Raw genomic sequence first — 11,672 nt, forward strand, 5'->3', positions numbered from 1 at the left:
ACTAAGTGAAGCGCCCCTCCACCCCCTTCCTCTGCCCAGGATCCCAATAGGTCCATGGATTCCAGGTGTGCTCCACTCCCAGACTGCACAACTGGACGAGCAGGCAGTTGTCCAGCACAGGCCTGGGAGGACAGACAGCTGATGGGGCTGGCCACCCTCTCCCTCAACCCCCCACCTGCGCAGCTCAGAAGCCCGCTAGGACAGAGGAGACAGGGTTTCTGAGATCATGAATCCCGACCGACCGGGCCAACCTGCCTGGGCAGTGGGACTGAGCTGCTGACTTGTGGCTGGCAGTCCAGGTGGCGCCCCGGCACCACCAAGCTCCTGAGAGCTGTGTTTCCCTGCACACGGAAGGTGACGCCGGGTCCCGGTACTGCTGTCAATCACGCTGTGGACCCCAGTTTAAAGCATCCACGTTTCAACGTCTCTTTCCTCTCCCCTGCTTCCCTACAGAACCTTTCAGTCCTAAGGCTCCTCACCCATGAGGCCACAGAAACGGTCGAAGGTTCTGGGGATTCGGGTCTGGGGGTTCACTTCAATCAGCACATTCTTCTGGGTGTGGATGTAAACCTGCAGCAAGCCAGCTCGGTTCAGGGGGCTGTCCATCAGCATCAGTAAACTCTGAGGGAAGCAGGAGACAAGAGCAGGTCCCTGGCTCAGCCTCCATGCAAAGGCTCTAAGGGAGGGGGGTGGGCTCTCCTGGGAGTTACCTGGTGGGTTATGTCCGGCCTCACTTCTCCAGGGTCCCGACCGTTCTTCAACAGCATAGACTTGTGCTTGTCACAATTGAGCAGTTCATACGTCCTGCCTGCCTGGAAAGCAGGCAAGATGAAGAGGGAACATTAGCTTCTATCAACCTCACTCTGCTTCTCAAAGCAGAGAGTCCCAGACGAGCAGCAGCATCTGGGAACTTGTTAGAAGGGCACATTCTCAGGCCAACTCCAGACCTAGTCAGTCAATCAGATGCCGTGGGCGGGCCCAGCTTGCCCTTGAAGGGGGTACGTGGTATTCCAAATAACCAACCTTGGAGGAAGAGGGAGCCACCATGGCTGCTCATGGTCTCCACTGGATTCCACTGAAACGCCTGTGGCTGTGGGCAAAGCCAGCGAGGGATGCTGGCACGGCCAGTCTTGGGTTTGCGAGCATAGGTAAGTGTTTATTGCTCATAAGAAGCAACTCATGTGCACTACGCAAAATAGACAGCCCCTACCTCGGTCAGCTTACAAAAGACATGCACTAAGTGAGGAGCTTTAAGTCCCAACAGGAAGAAGCGTGCAAATTCTGCCACAGGAGGAGGTCCAATGGGGAATTCATCTCTCACAAGTAAAACTGGCTTATTCCCAGATTTAAGACTAATTTCAGCAACAAGATAAGTTGGGGTCAAGAAAAAGCAGAAGCGAGAAAAGAAATGACACCCAAAAAGTGAAAATTGAGACACTGGAGAACGGCAATCAGATGTGACTCACACTTTCCACATGTGAAGAGTCCAACCTCCTCTCCACACACACAATGCCCGCGGCCATGTGGCCCCCAGGGCCCCCAGGCACCTTCACGACTGCCAGAAGCCAGAGACAGGAAAGAGTCTTTAGAGCTTTGTTCTCAGAGATCCTTCTCACAGAAAAGGCAAACTAAACCATCACAGTGCTTAAACTGGTAAACTTGAGGGACAAGTGAGTTATTAACAGGTCATCTGACTTAAACCAGGGAGGAGAGTCATTTCTCTGAAGGGGTTCAGTGAATGAACAAATACATGGCAACGGGGAACATGTGCAGTGGCCTTAACAGGTAAGAGAAGGCAGTGCTTTCAAAGAACTTAAAGAGACTGGGTACAAGGAATGAATGTAGATTGACGTTTATCACAGGCTGAAGTCCACAAAGAGGCACCTCAGAAGTGGTCGCGATCTACTTCCCCGAACTCGCCCCTGAAACCCCTGTGGAGCACAGACATCGAGTCACACAGACTGTTAGCTCGCCAGCAGATGGTTTGGTTTGCAATGTGGAGTGCCCCTTGGTTTTCTGTCTGAAAGAAACGAGTGGTGGAGTGTATGCTGAAGGTCAGAACCAGGAGCTACCAGAGGCGGGATCTGAACTCGGTAGTCAGTCTAGCGCCTGTCTACATTCTCAACCACTGTGCCCGGCTCCTACAGAAGACAGGCTTTTCTCACTCTACATTACAGTCCAAGGGACAGCTGATGTGATGTCAAAATTAATATTCAGCGGTAATAACAAGCACATGAGCGATAAAGACAGCTGATAGGTAGATTAGCAATGCCAAAATTAAAGATGAAAATGAAAGGAAACTTGCTTAGCTGGCCATGCTAAAACAAAAAATTTTTTAAAGCAAGTATTTTATAGTGGAAGGCTAACAACGTAGCAGGGACAGTGGAGGGAGAGAAGTGCACCACTGTACTTGCAGCACACACGCATCACAATCGCTCTTCTGGTCAGCCCCCATTGTACAACCTGTGGACAAATGTACTAAGATCACACACCTAAAATGCATCTCAGAACCAAGATTGAAAACCAGGTCTGAATCCTAAAACAAAGCTATTTCTTCATTGTCTACAACAGGAATGATAGGTTTTGTTCTAAAGAGGTCAGAGAACGAGAAGATTATAAAATTGTCAAAGGTTTAAGATGGGGTGGAAGGACATATTATTCTGAAAAGAGCTGAGTGTTAGATAAAGATGCAGAGGTAGGAAAAAATAATCTGTTTCAGGCAGTGTTTGCAGGTAGCACAGTGTGGAATGAGAGCAGAGACACCCTTTAGCTAATTAAACCTTCTTACAAATACACTGTGCATAAGGTAACCAGCTATTGCTCATCTTCACGGCCCTTGGCACGTTGGAGTGCAGCCCGACAATGCCTTCTAACCGGTTCGTCTTCAGCAGTAACCGCCAGGCTGTCTTAGTCGGCTCCATGAGCCCTGTCCACCGCGGGTGGCACAGCATCCCAGGAGCACACAAGCCGCCACAGGGCCATAATGTGGGGCTGTCAGAACAGAGGCCTGCCCCTGTAGATGACTATCCCCAAATCCTGGCGAAACTATCGGAATAAAGTGCAGGCTGGAAGGCGACTCAGTAACAGCAGAAGAAAATGCCCCGCGAGTCAACCCAATATTAACCAAAAGAACGTCTCACCTCTTTGCTCTCTCCACCCACTGGGCCGCTCCGCCCCTTCCCGCCAAACCTACCACCAGTTCCCACCTCCCAATCCACTGCCCCAAACCACCTTGACCGTCTCCAGACTGGCCCCTTCCAGCACCACGATGAGCCGACAGCCTCCGCTCCTGCTTCCCGCCCCGAGGCGGGGCCGCTTGGGCGCCCCAGCCTCCCAGCTCGGCTCCCGCTCGCCGCGCCGCTCGCCAGGCTGGAGGCGGCCCCTGGGCGCAGCCATCTTGCAGCCTGGCCGGAACTGACGCTGCCGCCCTAGCACCACCTTGGCCGCTCCCAGCCGCGTGCTGCGGCGGACCTGCCCGCCGACGCTCGCTTCCGGCCGCCGTGAGGACGCGGGAGCTGGGGCGTGCGCTGGTTGGCCAGGGGAGGGCAGCGTTCCGGAAGGGGCGGGCACTTCCGGACGCGCGGTTCCTGTGCGCGCACTTTGGGTCCGGGGCGGGGCGGAGGGGGAGCGCTTAGCAGGGCGCGCACTTCCGGTGCCCTTTCGCCTGCTTGCCCTGCGGGCCCCGGACCCTCGTGCGGACGGTCCTGTGCGTGGACGGGGGCTGGGTAGCGGCGGGCCGGACCCCTTCTGACCCAGGTCCCGCCGGCGTCAGGCGCGGACATGGCCCAGAACCTGAAGGACTTAGCGGGACGGCTGCCCGCCGGCCCGCGCGGCATGGGCACGGCGCTGAAGTTGCTGCTGGGCGCCGGCGCCGTGGCGTACGGCGTCCGCGAGTCCGTGTTCACCGGTGAGCAGGTCCCTCCGCGTGTCCCGTGCCCTTGTGAGACCCGCGTGCGCCGCCCCCCAGACTCCGTGCCCCGTCCCGGCGGTCCTTGCCTCCCCCAACGCCTCCCCCCGCCCCACGAGCACCCAGCACGTCCGCGAACCCCCGCCCGCCTGATTTCCCACGCTCTCCACAGTGGAAGGCGGGCAAAGAGCCATCTTCTTCAACCGCATCGGTGGCGTGCAGCAGGACACCATCCTGGCCGAGGGCCTTCACTTCAGGTAATGGCGGGCGCAGACGCACTGACCTTCGGCTCCGACCCACCCGGGCTGTGGGGATTCCGTACTGCCCTTCCCAGCGCGGCCGGCCATGCCCGACGCGCGCATCGCCCTAGCACCCAAGTCGGGGTCTAAAGGGAGAAGAAGACACTCCTTCCTTTCCCGCGGTCTCTCCGGGAAGGTGCCGCCAAAGCTAATGAAGTCGCCTACCCCCTGTGCCTCTTCTCTCCGCTCCAGGATCCCCTGGTTCCAGTACCCCATCATCTACGACATCCGGGCCAGACCCCGAAAAATCTCCTCTCCCACAGGCTCCAAAGGTAGGTGTGAGCACCTGAGAAGCAGGAGTGAACCCCACAAAGTAGCCTGTCTGGAGACGCGCGGGCCGGGAAGATGTTACTACTCTCTTGGGCCTTGGTTTGCGCCTTTGCAGGAATACCCAGGCTGGGCCAGACCCAGGCTGCCACACTGTGCGCGCTTTGTGGAGGGCAAGGATGTTGTTTGTCTTACTACAGCCAGCATCGAAACCTTACTCCAAAGTTTTCTAGCCACCAGCTTGCCCTGTCTTGGGAGAAGTCTATGTCTCATCCCCGTTCTGTTCCTCTCTCCAAGAAGCCATGCGGGTGTGAGACCCCCTTTCTACCTCTGCCTGCCATGCGCACACGGCCACGCTTACACGCTGAGACCAGAGGCACCAGGGTGCCCGTGGTGTGATGTATGTCTTTGCCCTATATTCTCAGGGCTTATCACTTATCCACCCAACTAAGCCCAGGCCCCAAGAATAAGGTCCCTAAAGCGACCCTCGTCCTCAAGGGAGGACAACGTGTGTCCATCCAGTAAAGGAGATGTGGAAGCTGGGTCGGGTCCTGCACAAGAGAAGGGCCGCCTCTCCCATCGGTGGCCTGTGGCTAGAGATGACTTCACAAGAGGCTGGGGGTGCTTTTGGTGTGGCCTGTGTCCCGTCAGACCTGTGGGCTCGCTTTTTCTCCGCCTCCCGGCACCCCCAGGGAGCTCAAATATGCATACCCGGAGGGGACCTGGGGAGAAAATGCCTAGGGGCTATAGATGAGGGGGCCATGGCCTCACCCAGCCACCCTGGCTTCATTGTCAGATCTGCAGATGGTGAACATCTCCCTGCGGGTGCTGTCTCGGCCCAACGCACTGGAACTTCCCAGCATGTACCAGCGCCTGGGGCTCGACTACGAGGAGCGAGTGCTGCCGTCCATTGTCAACGAGGTGCTCAAGAGCGTGGTGGCCAAGTTCAATGCCTCCCAGCTGATCACCCAGCGGGCTCAGGTCTGACCCCCACCATCAGCATTTCCCCTGAGGGGCCCAGGCACGAGGGCGTGTGAGGACAGGCACCTTAATCCGAAAGATGGTCTGCGAGTCTGGTTCTGTTTCCCCCTGTGCCGATGGCCTCAGTCAGTCTGGTGAGGAGCAGAGGGGAAATGCTAGCGAAGGGAAGGGGCTCTGTCAGGTTCGTCTCAGCAGGGAAAGGGGTGCATGTGGAAAAGGGGTTGAGTTGGCGTGACCTGGGCAGTCGCCCCACCTCTGAGCCTGGCTCCTCTTGCCGGGAGATCAGAGTAATCCCTTCCGTTCAGATGTTCTAATGAGGGAACGGAAAGAGCCCGGTGGTATAGCGGCTACATGCTGGGCTGCTAACAGGCGGGCTGTCAACCCCCCTCTGCTCCGAGGGAAGAAGATGGGCGCGCTGCTGCTCCCGTAAAGACTCGGAGCTCCAGAGCTCTTTGCCTGCTTTAAAGGGTCGCTGTGAGCCCTGGTCGAGTCCATGAGAGTCTGGGGTTTTGTTTTGATGGTACCACGGTTAAGCATCGGTCCACCAATTGTAAGGTCGGTGGTTCAGGGCCACAAGCCGTTCCGAGAGATGAAGGTGAGACTGCCTGTATCTGTGAAGATTTACTGTCTCAGAAACCCACAGACCTGCCAGGGGTTGGAATCCAACCCATGGGCAGTGGGCGTGGTTTTGTTTCAGGGAGGAAATAGGAAGGGGCAGTGCCGTTTGGCACCTGAGAGCTGGTTTTCAGGTTGTCATACCAGCACACCTTCCTCTCTGTCCTAAAGTCATCCCACCCTGCCCCTCCTCAATGCTGCGCCAGGTGTCCCTGCTGATCCGACGGGAGCTGACCGAGAGGGCCAAGGACTTCAGCCTCATCCTGGACGATGTCGCCATCACAGAGCTGAGCTTCAGCCGAGAATACACAGCTGCTGTCGAAGCCAAACAAGTGGGTGAGTCTCTAGAGGAGTGGGACCCCGGTTCCTCGGAGGGGGGGTCCTGACCCGCACATCTGTGACCCCGGCTCCGCTTCTGCAGCCCAGCAAGAGGCCCAGCGAGCCCAGTTCTTGGTGGAAAAGGCGAAGCAGGAGCAGCGGCAGAAGATCGTGCAGGCAGAGGGGGAAGCTGAGGCCGCCAAGATGATATCCTTTTGCAGAGGCCGAGGCCCAGCGCCCAGCACCACGCTGCCCCGCAGCGATGGCCGGCTGATGAGACAAGGCGAATGTGACCTGTGCTCCCTGGGGGTGGGATCTGGAATCTCAGTGGGGTGCCTGAGGCCTGGCTCCCCACTGTAAGGCCAGATCAATAGCACCGCTGGCCCTGAATGCATTTCCGCTGCTGGCCCCAGTTCTGGCAGCTGCGTGCAGGGGGGCCCACAGGCGGGGTCAAAGACGAGGGAGGCACATGCGCTCTGAGCACAACCTTGGATCTGACGGCCCAGAGGACTGGAGCAAAGGCTGGGGAGGGAGGAGCGCTGAGGATCGGGCTGGGGCTTGGCCTTGTGTGGACCCTTAACTGCCCTTGCTCACCTTGGGGAAGCGCTGAGCAAGAACCCTGGCTACATCAAACTGCGCAAGATCCGGGCGGCCCAGAACATCTCCAAGACGGTAAGGGGAGACCCAGCATGGCTCCCGGGGCTGGCGTGTCACATCTTTGTGGTTTCTGAGGGCAGAAACTGCCTTGCTCATGTCGGTGGCCCCAGTCCTGGCCCAGTGTGTGCGTGCGCGGGTGCTCTGCTATGGAGGGAGCACCGCAGTGTCCATTGCTAAATGCAGGCTGCTTTCTGCCTCTCCTCCCTCCAGATCGCCACGTCACAGAATCGTATCTATCTCACTGCTGACAACCTCGTGCTCAACCTGCAGGACGAGAGCTTCACGCGGTGAGAGACCCCCACCCCACCCAGTGGCCTTCAGGAGACGGGGCTTGTCTGGGCTTGGGGTTTCCGGAGCCACTCCTGTGAGACCCTGGAAAGGCTGTTAGGGGTCATGGCCAACGCCTGCCTTGTGTTCATGAGAACAACAGGGAAGTTCTGTCCCCCGGAAGCAAACGGCCATAGTGCCGTTGTCCTTACTTGGGAGCCCCAGGCTGAGAGAACACGTCTGTCTCTCATGGAGGCTGAACCCTGAGTGCCTTTTGAGAGCTGAGGGCTGGGGAGGGGGGTGGACGAACGAACAGGTGTGGGGCCGGAGCTGTCCAATCACATGTGTTTCTTTTCTGTTTCCTCTCCGTGTGCTGACCTGGTGCCACAGAGGAAGGTACGGTGTTACGCCCTGGTTTGTGTGGTGTCCTCATACACCCCCCCATGCTCCCTGCCACAGCCCGGAAGGGAGGGAAGGGGTGCTCTCTCTGTCACCTTGGCTGTCTCCTAACCTTGTCGGTCTGTCTGCCCCCTGGTTCACAGCGACAGCCTCATCAAGGGTAAGAAATGAGCCTGCTGAGTGAGAGCTTCCCCGAGACGACATGGAGCCACCTCTCCCTGGTCTTGGAGGAGTCAGCTCGGGGGTCCCTGGACGCCCCTCGCCTGCCCAGCATCATGATGGTCCCTCTGCCCCTCCTCCCCACCCCTCCCGGATTGTTGAAGGACTGGCCCTTTGTTCAGGGAAACTGTCCTCTCGTCTCGTCCCAGGGTGTTGGAACCAAGTGTGATTGAGTTCTCAGTGATTTATTCCGTACCGGGTGAGTTCCTTCCCTCGAGGCTGGGAGGAGAGAACTGTCGCCCCAGGAATTCTCAATAAATTTTTATTATGCAAACCGAAGCAGAGGCCTCCCGTTTCTGAGCCGGGCTGGGGAGGCGGCCTGCGCACATGGCAGCGCAAGTCCTTCCTGGTATCTGCCAGCAGAGGGCACAGAGGACCCGACCAGCTGCTGGGCCCAGATGAGCAGCCCCCACCCCCTCGCCCCACCCCCGGGATCGTGCTACAATCACCCACCCTCTGTTCCTACCGAGCTACCCTCTCTCCAACACCTCCTTTCTTGAGGCTGGAGCAGCTGCTGCTTCACTGACCCAAACCGAAAACCGATGACCCAGGGGCTGCGTCTTCCTTGGTAACAAATGGCTTCACTTGTTGGGTGGTCTTGTCCACTGAGCTGCCCCTACTCCCACATCCTCAGCCACCAGCTCTGTAGCGCTTTTTGGGTAACAGTGCCCCTCACGCCCATAGATCCACCCCACCCCACCCCCAACAGGTGGCCGTTTTCAATCCCTAGACAAGCGTCCTCATAATTCCCCAAACAGCCCTCGTTGAATTTCAAACCCCAAAGAAACAAGTCCCTGCCTGTACCTGTGCCTCCCAGGGCCCCTTCCCACCCGAGTCCTGGGGGAGGGGGTCTGCAGGGCCGCAGAGGAGGCCTGGGAGTCGGAAGCAGGCCCGGTGCAGGGAGGGTCTGAAGTGGGCGTAGAGCCTCAGTTTGAAGATCGCAGTGAAGTTGCCCTGCGCGCGCGGGAAGATAAGTCGTAAGCTGACAGCCACACAGAAGCCAGGTCAAGCACCGTGGCTCAACCCTCTGCCTGACAGCTCCGGAGGCGAGGAGGGGAAAGGATGCAGGGCCCGGAACAGATCCTGCCCCGGCGTGGAGGCAGCCATTTTGTCTCCTCATTCTTGCCTTTCTGGTGATCCACACCCCAACCAACCCCTCTCAAACCCGGAAGGGTGCCGGTCAGAGGTCGGTCAGAAGGGCTTCAGGGCTGTTAGGTCACCCTGAAGGTCACTGTGGAGGGTGCCAGCCCGGGAGCCATCTTTACCAGACAGTGTTAGGAGCTTCCCGGTTAGACCACCCAACACTGTGCTGGAAGATGGGCCCAGAGCCGGCCAGTGGGGCGCCAGGTGGAGCTCCTCAGGCCCCAGCGCGTCCCAGCAGCGCACGAGACCGCCTGCCGCAGGTCCCAGTGGATCCACCAGGTGACAAGCCACACGGGCCTCGGGGAGGGCCAGCCCACTGTCTCGTAAGTGGGCAGTTCCAGTTGAGAGACCCCTGTGAGGGAGAGGAAGGGTCCCCCACAGTGGGAGCGGAGTGGGCCCGCCAGGGCTGGGGGCCCGAGACCATGGCTGCCGCTGACACAGAACAGGGGCCTCCATCATTACCCGGCAGTATTAGAGACTCCCAACCAGCACCCAAACACTGCTGGGTAAGACGAGGGCCCCCACCCAGCCTGCCCACCTCCAGCCAGGCAGCCCCCAGCCCTGGGCTCCCCAGGTGAGAGGCGACAGAACCCCGGCTCCCCTCCCCCTACCCCCCTTGTCCCAGGTGAGTCCTGCTCCTGGCCAGTGGCCCTACTCCGCAGAGCAGACACGCTGAGGCCCAGGAAAGACGTCAACCGCACCTCCTGCCCATCTGTCCCCGACACCCGACAGCCCACCCCTGCCCACCTCACCTCCACACCCACTCTAATTCCCCTCCGGTGCTCACAGCCCAAGCCCAGCCCCAGGAATCCTCCCTTTCCCCTTTCCTGGTGGCTTTACCTGCCGCCGAACGGACCCGCCTGTCCCTCGGAGAACAGGTGCGCAGGGGAGGGGGCGTGGAGGCCCCAGACCCAGTGGCCCACAGCGCACCCTGGCCTCCACTCTTCCTCCTTCCTCCTCCTGGCAGCGCTGGGCAGGCCCCTCACCTGGGCCCCGCCCGCTGCCCTGCGCACAGGTGTGTCCTCCTGCCATAGGCTGCCCCCTCCGCCGCCTTAACTCCTTCCCTCCCAGCTCCTGGCACAGGCACCTCCTCCCAGCCCTGGCCTAGCCATTAGGCCTCCCACCCACTCCCAGGGGTCCCTTCCCTCTAGAAGGCCCGCTCTGCCCCCTGGCACTCAGATTAGGCAGTATGGGCCCCCCACGGGTGCAGGGAAGATTGGTTTGGATCCCCCTTCGCCATCTTCCTCAGCCATCCCACTCCCGAGACTGCCCCCAGACCACGCCCCTCCCCTCTGAGGCCTGTGAGGCCAGACCCGGCCCACAGCCAGAACCCCCAGACCCTCCAAGGTCAGTATGAGGTCAGCTCACAGGGATCGGGTGTCGCCCCCACCCCTCAACCTGTGGGGAAGAGGTGGGAGGAGGCACCTCTGGGCAGTATCTGTCAGTGGAGGGCAAGCAGGCCCACAGCAGGGTCCCCTCCCTCAGCTCTGGCCTCCATGCCTCCCCCTGCCCACCTGCAGGCCCCGAGTTGACCCGGAGCATCAGACTGGCCCTAAAGCAGCCAGGAGAGCACACGCATACACGACAGGAGCCCTGGAGTGGTTTGGAGGCGTGGGAACTCAGCTCCTTTGTGCAGCTCTGCCCCAGAGGGGCCCTAAGGCACCAGGTGAGGCACCGCCCTCCCACCCCCTGGAGTGCAGGGAGCTGCAGGGTTGCCCTCCCCTTGGAAACCTTTGTTTGCATGCTGGTAACCTGCTGGTACAGCTCCGGGTCTGTTCCGGGTCTCCCTGGCCAAGATCCAAAGCCCCAGAGGGCAGGGACTCTGTCCACCTGGTGGAGTCCCCATGTACCCGCACAGTTTGCACTTGCCGAGTCCAGGAAAGCCAGGGCCCACCCCCATGCCCCTCGGAGACATCGCAGCTGGGAGGCCAGGGCCCACCCCCACGCCCCTCAGGGACATCGCAGCTGGGAGGCGGGGGACTAGTTTCTACTGCCCAGGAGCTGAGCTGTGTAAGTGAAGATCACCCTCCAAAAGAAGACCAGAAATCTGTACCATCTTCCCTCCTGGCCACACCCAGACCCCTCCATGTCAGTCAGTCAGGTCAGAGCAGGAACTCACACCCACAACACCCACTGGCCCAGACGAGTGGGCACCTGGGGGTTGGGTCTCAGACCCTTGCTTCCCCATTCATCTTAGTTCTCGGATCTGCAGGGCTGCGTGGGCCACCCAGGACCTCGCCCCAGTGAGGCGTGTGGGGCCGGCAGGCTGCCCTGGTGCAGCAGCAGCTGGGCCGTGCTGTAGTTGCTGTGGTCTTGAAGCAAGGACCTGCCCCTTTGCCAGCCTCAGTGTTTCCCTGCCGTCCATCAGTTGGGAAAGCTAAGGAGCCCTGGCTCGTGGCAAGGGGGTTCCTGAATGGTGCCCTGAGGGCACAGGGCCACACACACCACACGGGGCCACGGCAGAGGGGCAGAACCCGCAGGCCGAGGCTGAGGGGCAGAACCCGCAGGACCACTAGCCTTCGAGAGACATTTCCTGCCACCATTGCTATCCATGACCATGGATACGCCTCCACCCCAGGGGCCCGGCGAGCAGAGCCCTT

The 11,672-nt window shown here is 59.7% G+C and overlaps 2 protein-coding genes and 1 non-coding gene across 3 annotated transcripts in view; 2 read left to right on the forward strand and 1 right to left on the reverse strand.

Annotated features, from left to right (window-relative positions):
* EMG1 (EMG1 N1-specific pseudouridine methyltransferase) overlaps positions 1 to 3,396 on the reverse strand; it is a 4,405-nt gene extending 1,009 nt beyond the window's left edge. The window contains exons 1-3 of the mRNA XM_045295997.1: positions 3,232 to 3,396; positions 711 to 812; positions 480 to 621 (exon numbers count right to left, since the gene is read on the reverse strand). Of these exons, the coding sequence (XP_045151932.1) occupies positions 480 to 621; positions 711 to 812; positions 3,232 to 3,396 (409 nt within the window). The remainder of the gene's footprint in view (positions 1 to 479; positions 622 to 710; positions 813 to 3,231) is intronic.
* A 280-nt stretch (positions 3,397 to 3,676) lies between these two features.
* PHB2 (prohibitin 2) lies at positions 3,677 to 8,208 on the forward strand. Its single transcript, XM_004708140.2, has 10 exons — positions 3,677 to 3,907; positions 4,080 to 4,164; positions 4,399 to 4,478; positions 5,270 to 5,454; positions 6,276 to 6,405; positions 6,491 to 6,594; positions 6,982 to 7,059; positions 7,255 to 7,331; positions 7,702 to 7,707; positions 7,854 to 8,208. The coding sequence occupies exons 1-10, from the start codon at positions 3,781 to 3,783 to the stop codon at positions 7,879 to 7,881; spliced, it is 900 nt and encodes a 299-aa protein (XP_004708197.1). The 5' UTR covers positions 3,677 to 3,780; the 3' UTR covers positions 7,882 to 8,208.
* Positions 6,654 to 6,887, forward strand: LOC115871619. Its single transcript, XR_004047382.1, has one exon. It is a non-coding gene; the product is annotated as a small nucleolar RNA U89 (small nucleolar RNA).
* Positions 8,209 to 11,672: the final 3,464 nt, after the last annotated feature.

Source organism: Echinops telfairi, unplaced genomic scaffold (assembly GCF_000313985.2).
Source record: "Echinops telfairi isolate 266 unplaced genomic scaffold, ASM31398v2 ScPeMD7_7356;HRSCAF=8355, whole genome shotgun sequence".
Classification (NCBI taxonomy): Eukaryota; Metazoa; Chordata; class Mammalia; order Afrosoricida; family Tenrecidae; genus Echinops; species Echinops telfairi.

Coding starts and splice junctions, on each gene's coding strand:
- PHB2 (XM_004708140.2), top strand. CDS start 3,781: ATGGCCCAGAACCTGAAGGACTTAGCGGGACGGCTGCCCGCCGGCCCG. Junction 3,908..4,079: donor CCGCGAGTCCGTGTTCACCG/GTGAGCAGGTCC, acceptor CGCTCTCCACAG/TGGAAGGCGGGCAAAGAGCC. Junction 6,595..6,981: donor AAGCTGAGGCCGCCAAGATG/ATATCCTTTTGC, acceptor GCCCTTGCTCAC/CTTGGGGAAGCGCTGAGCAA.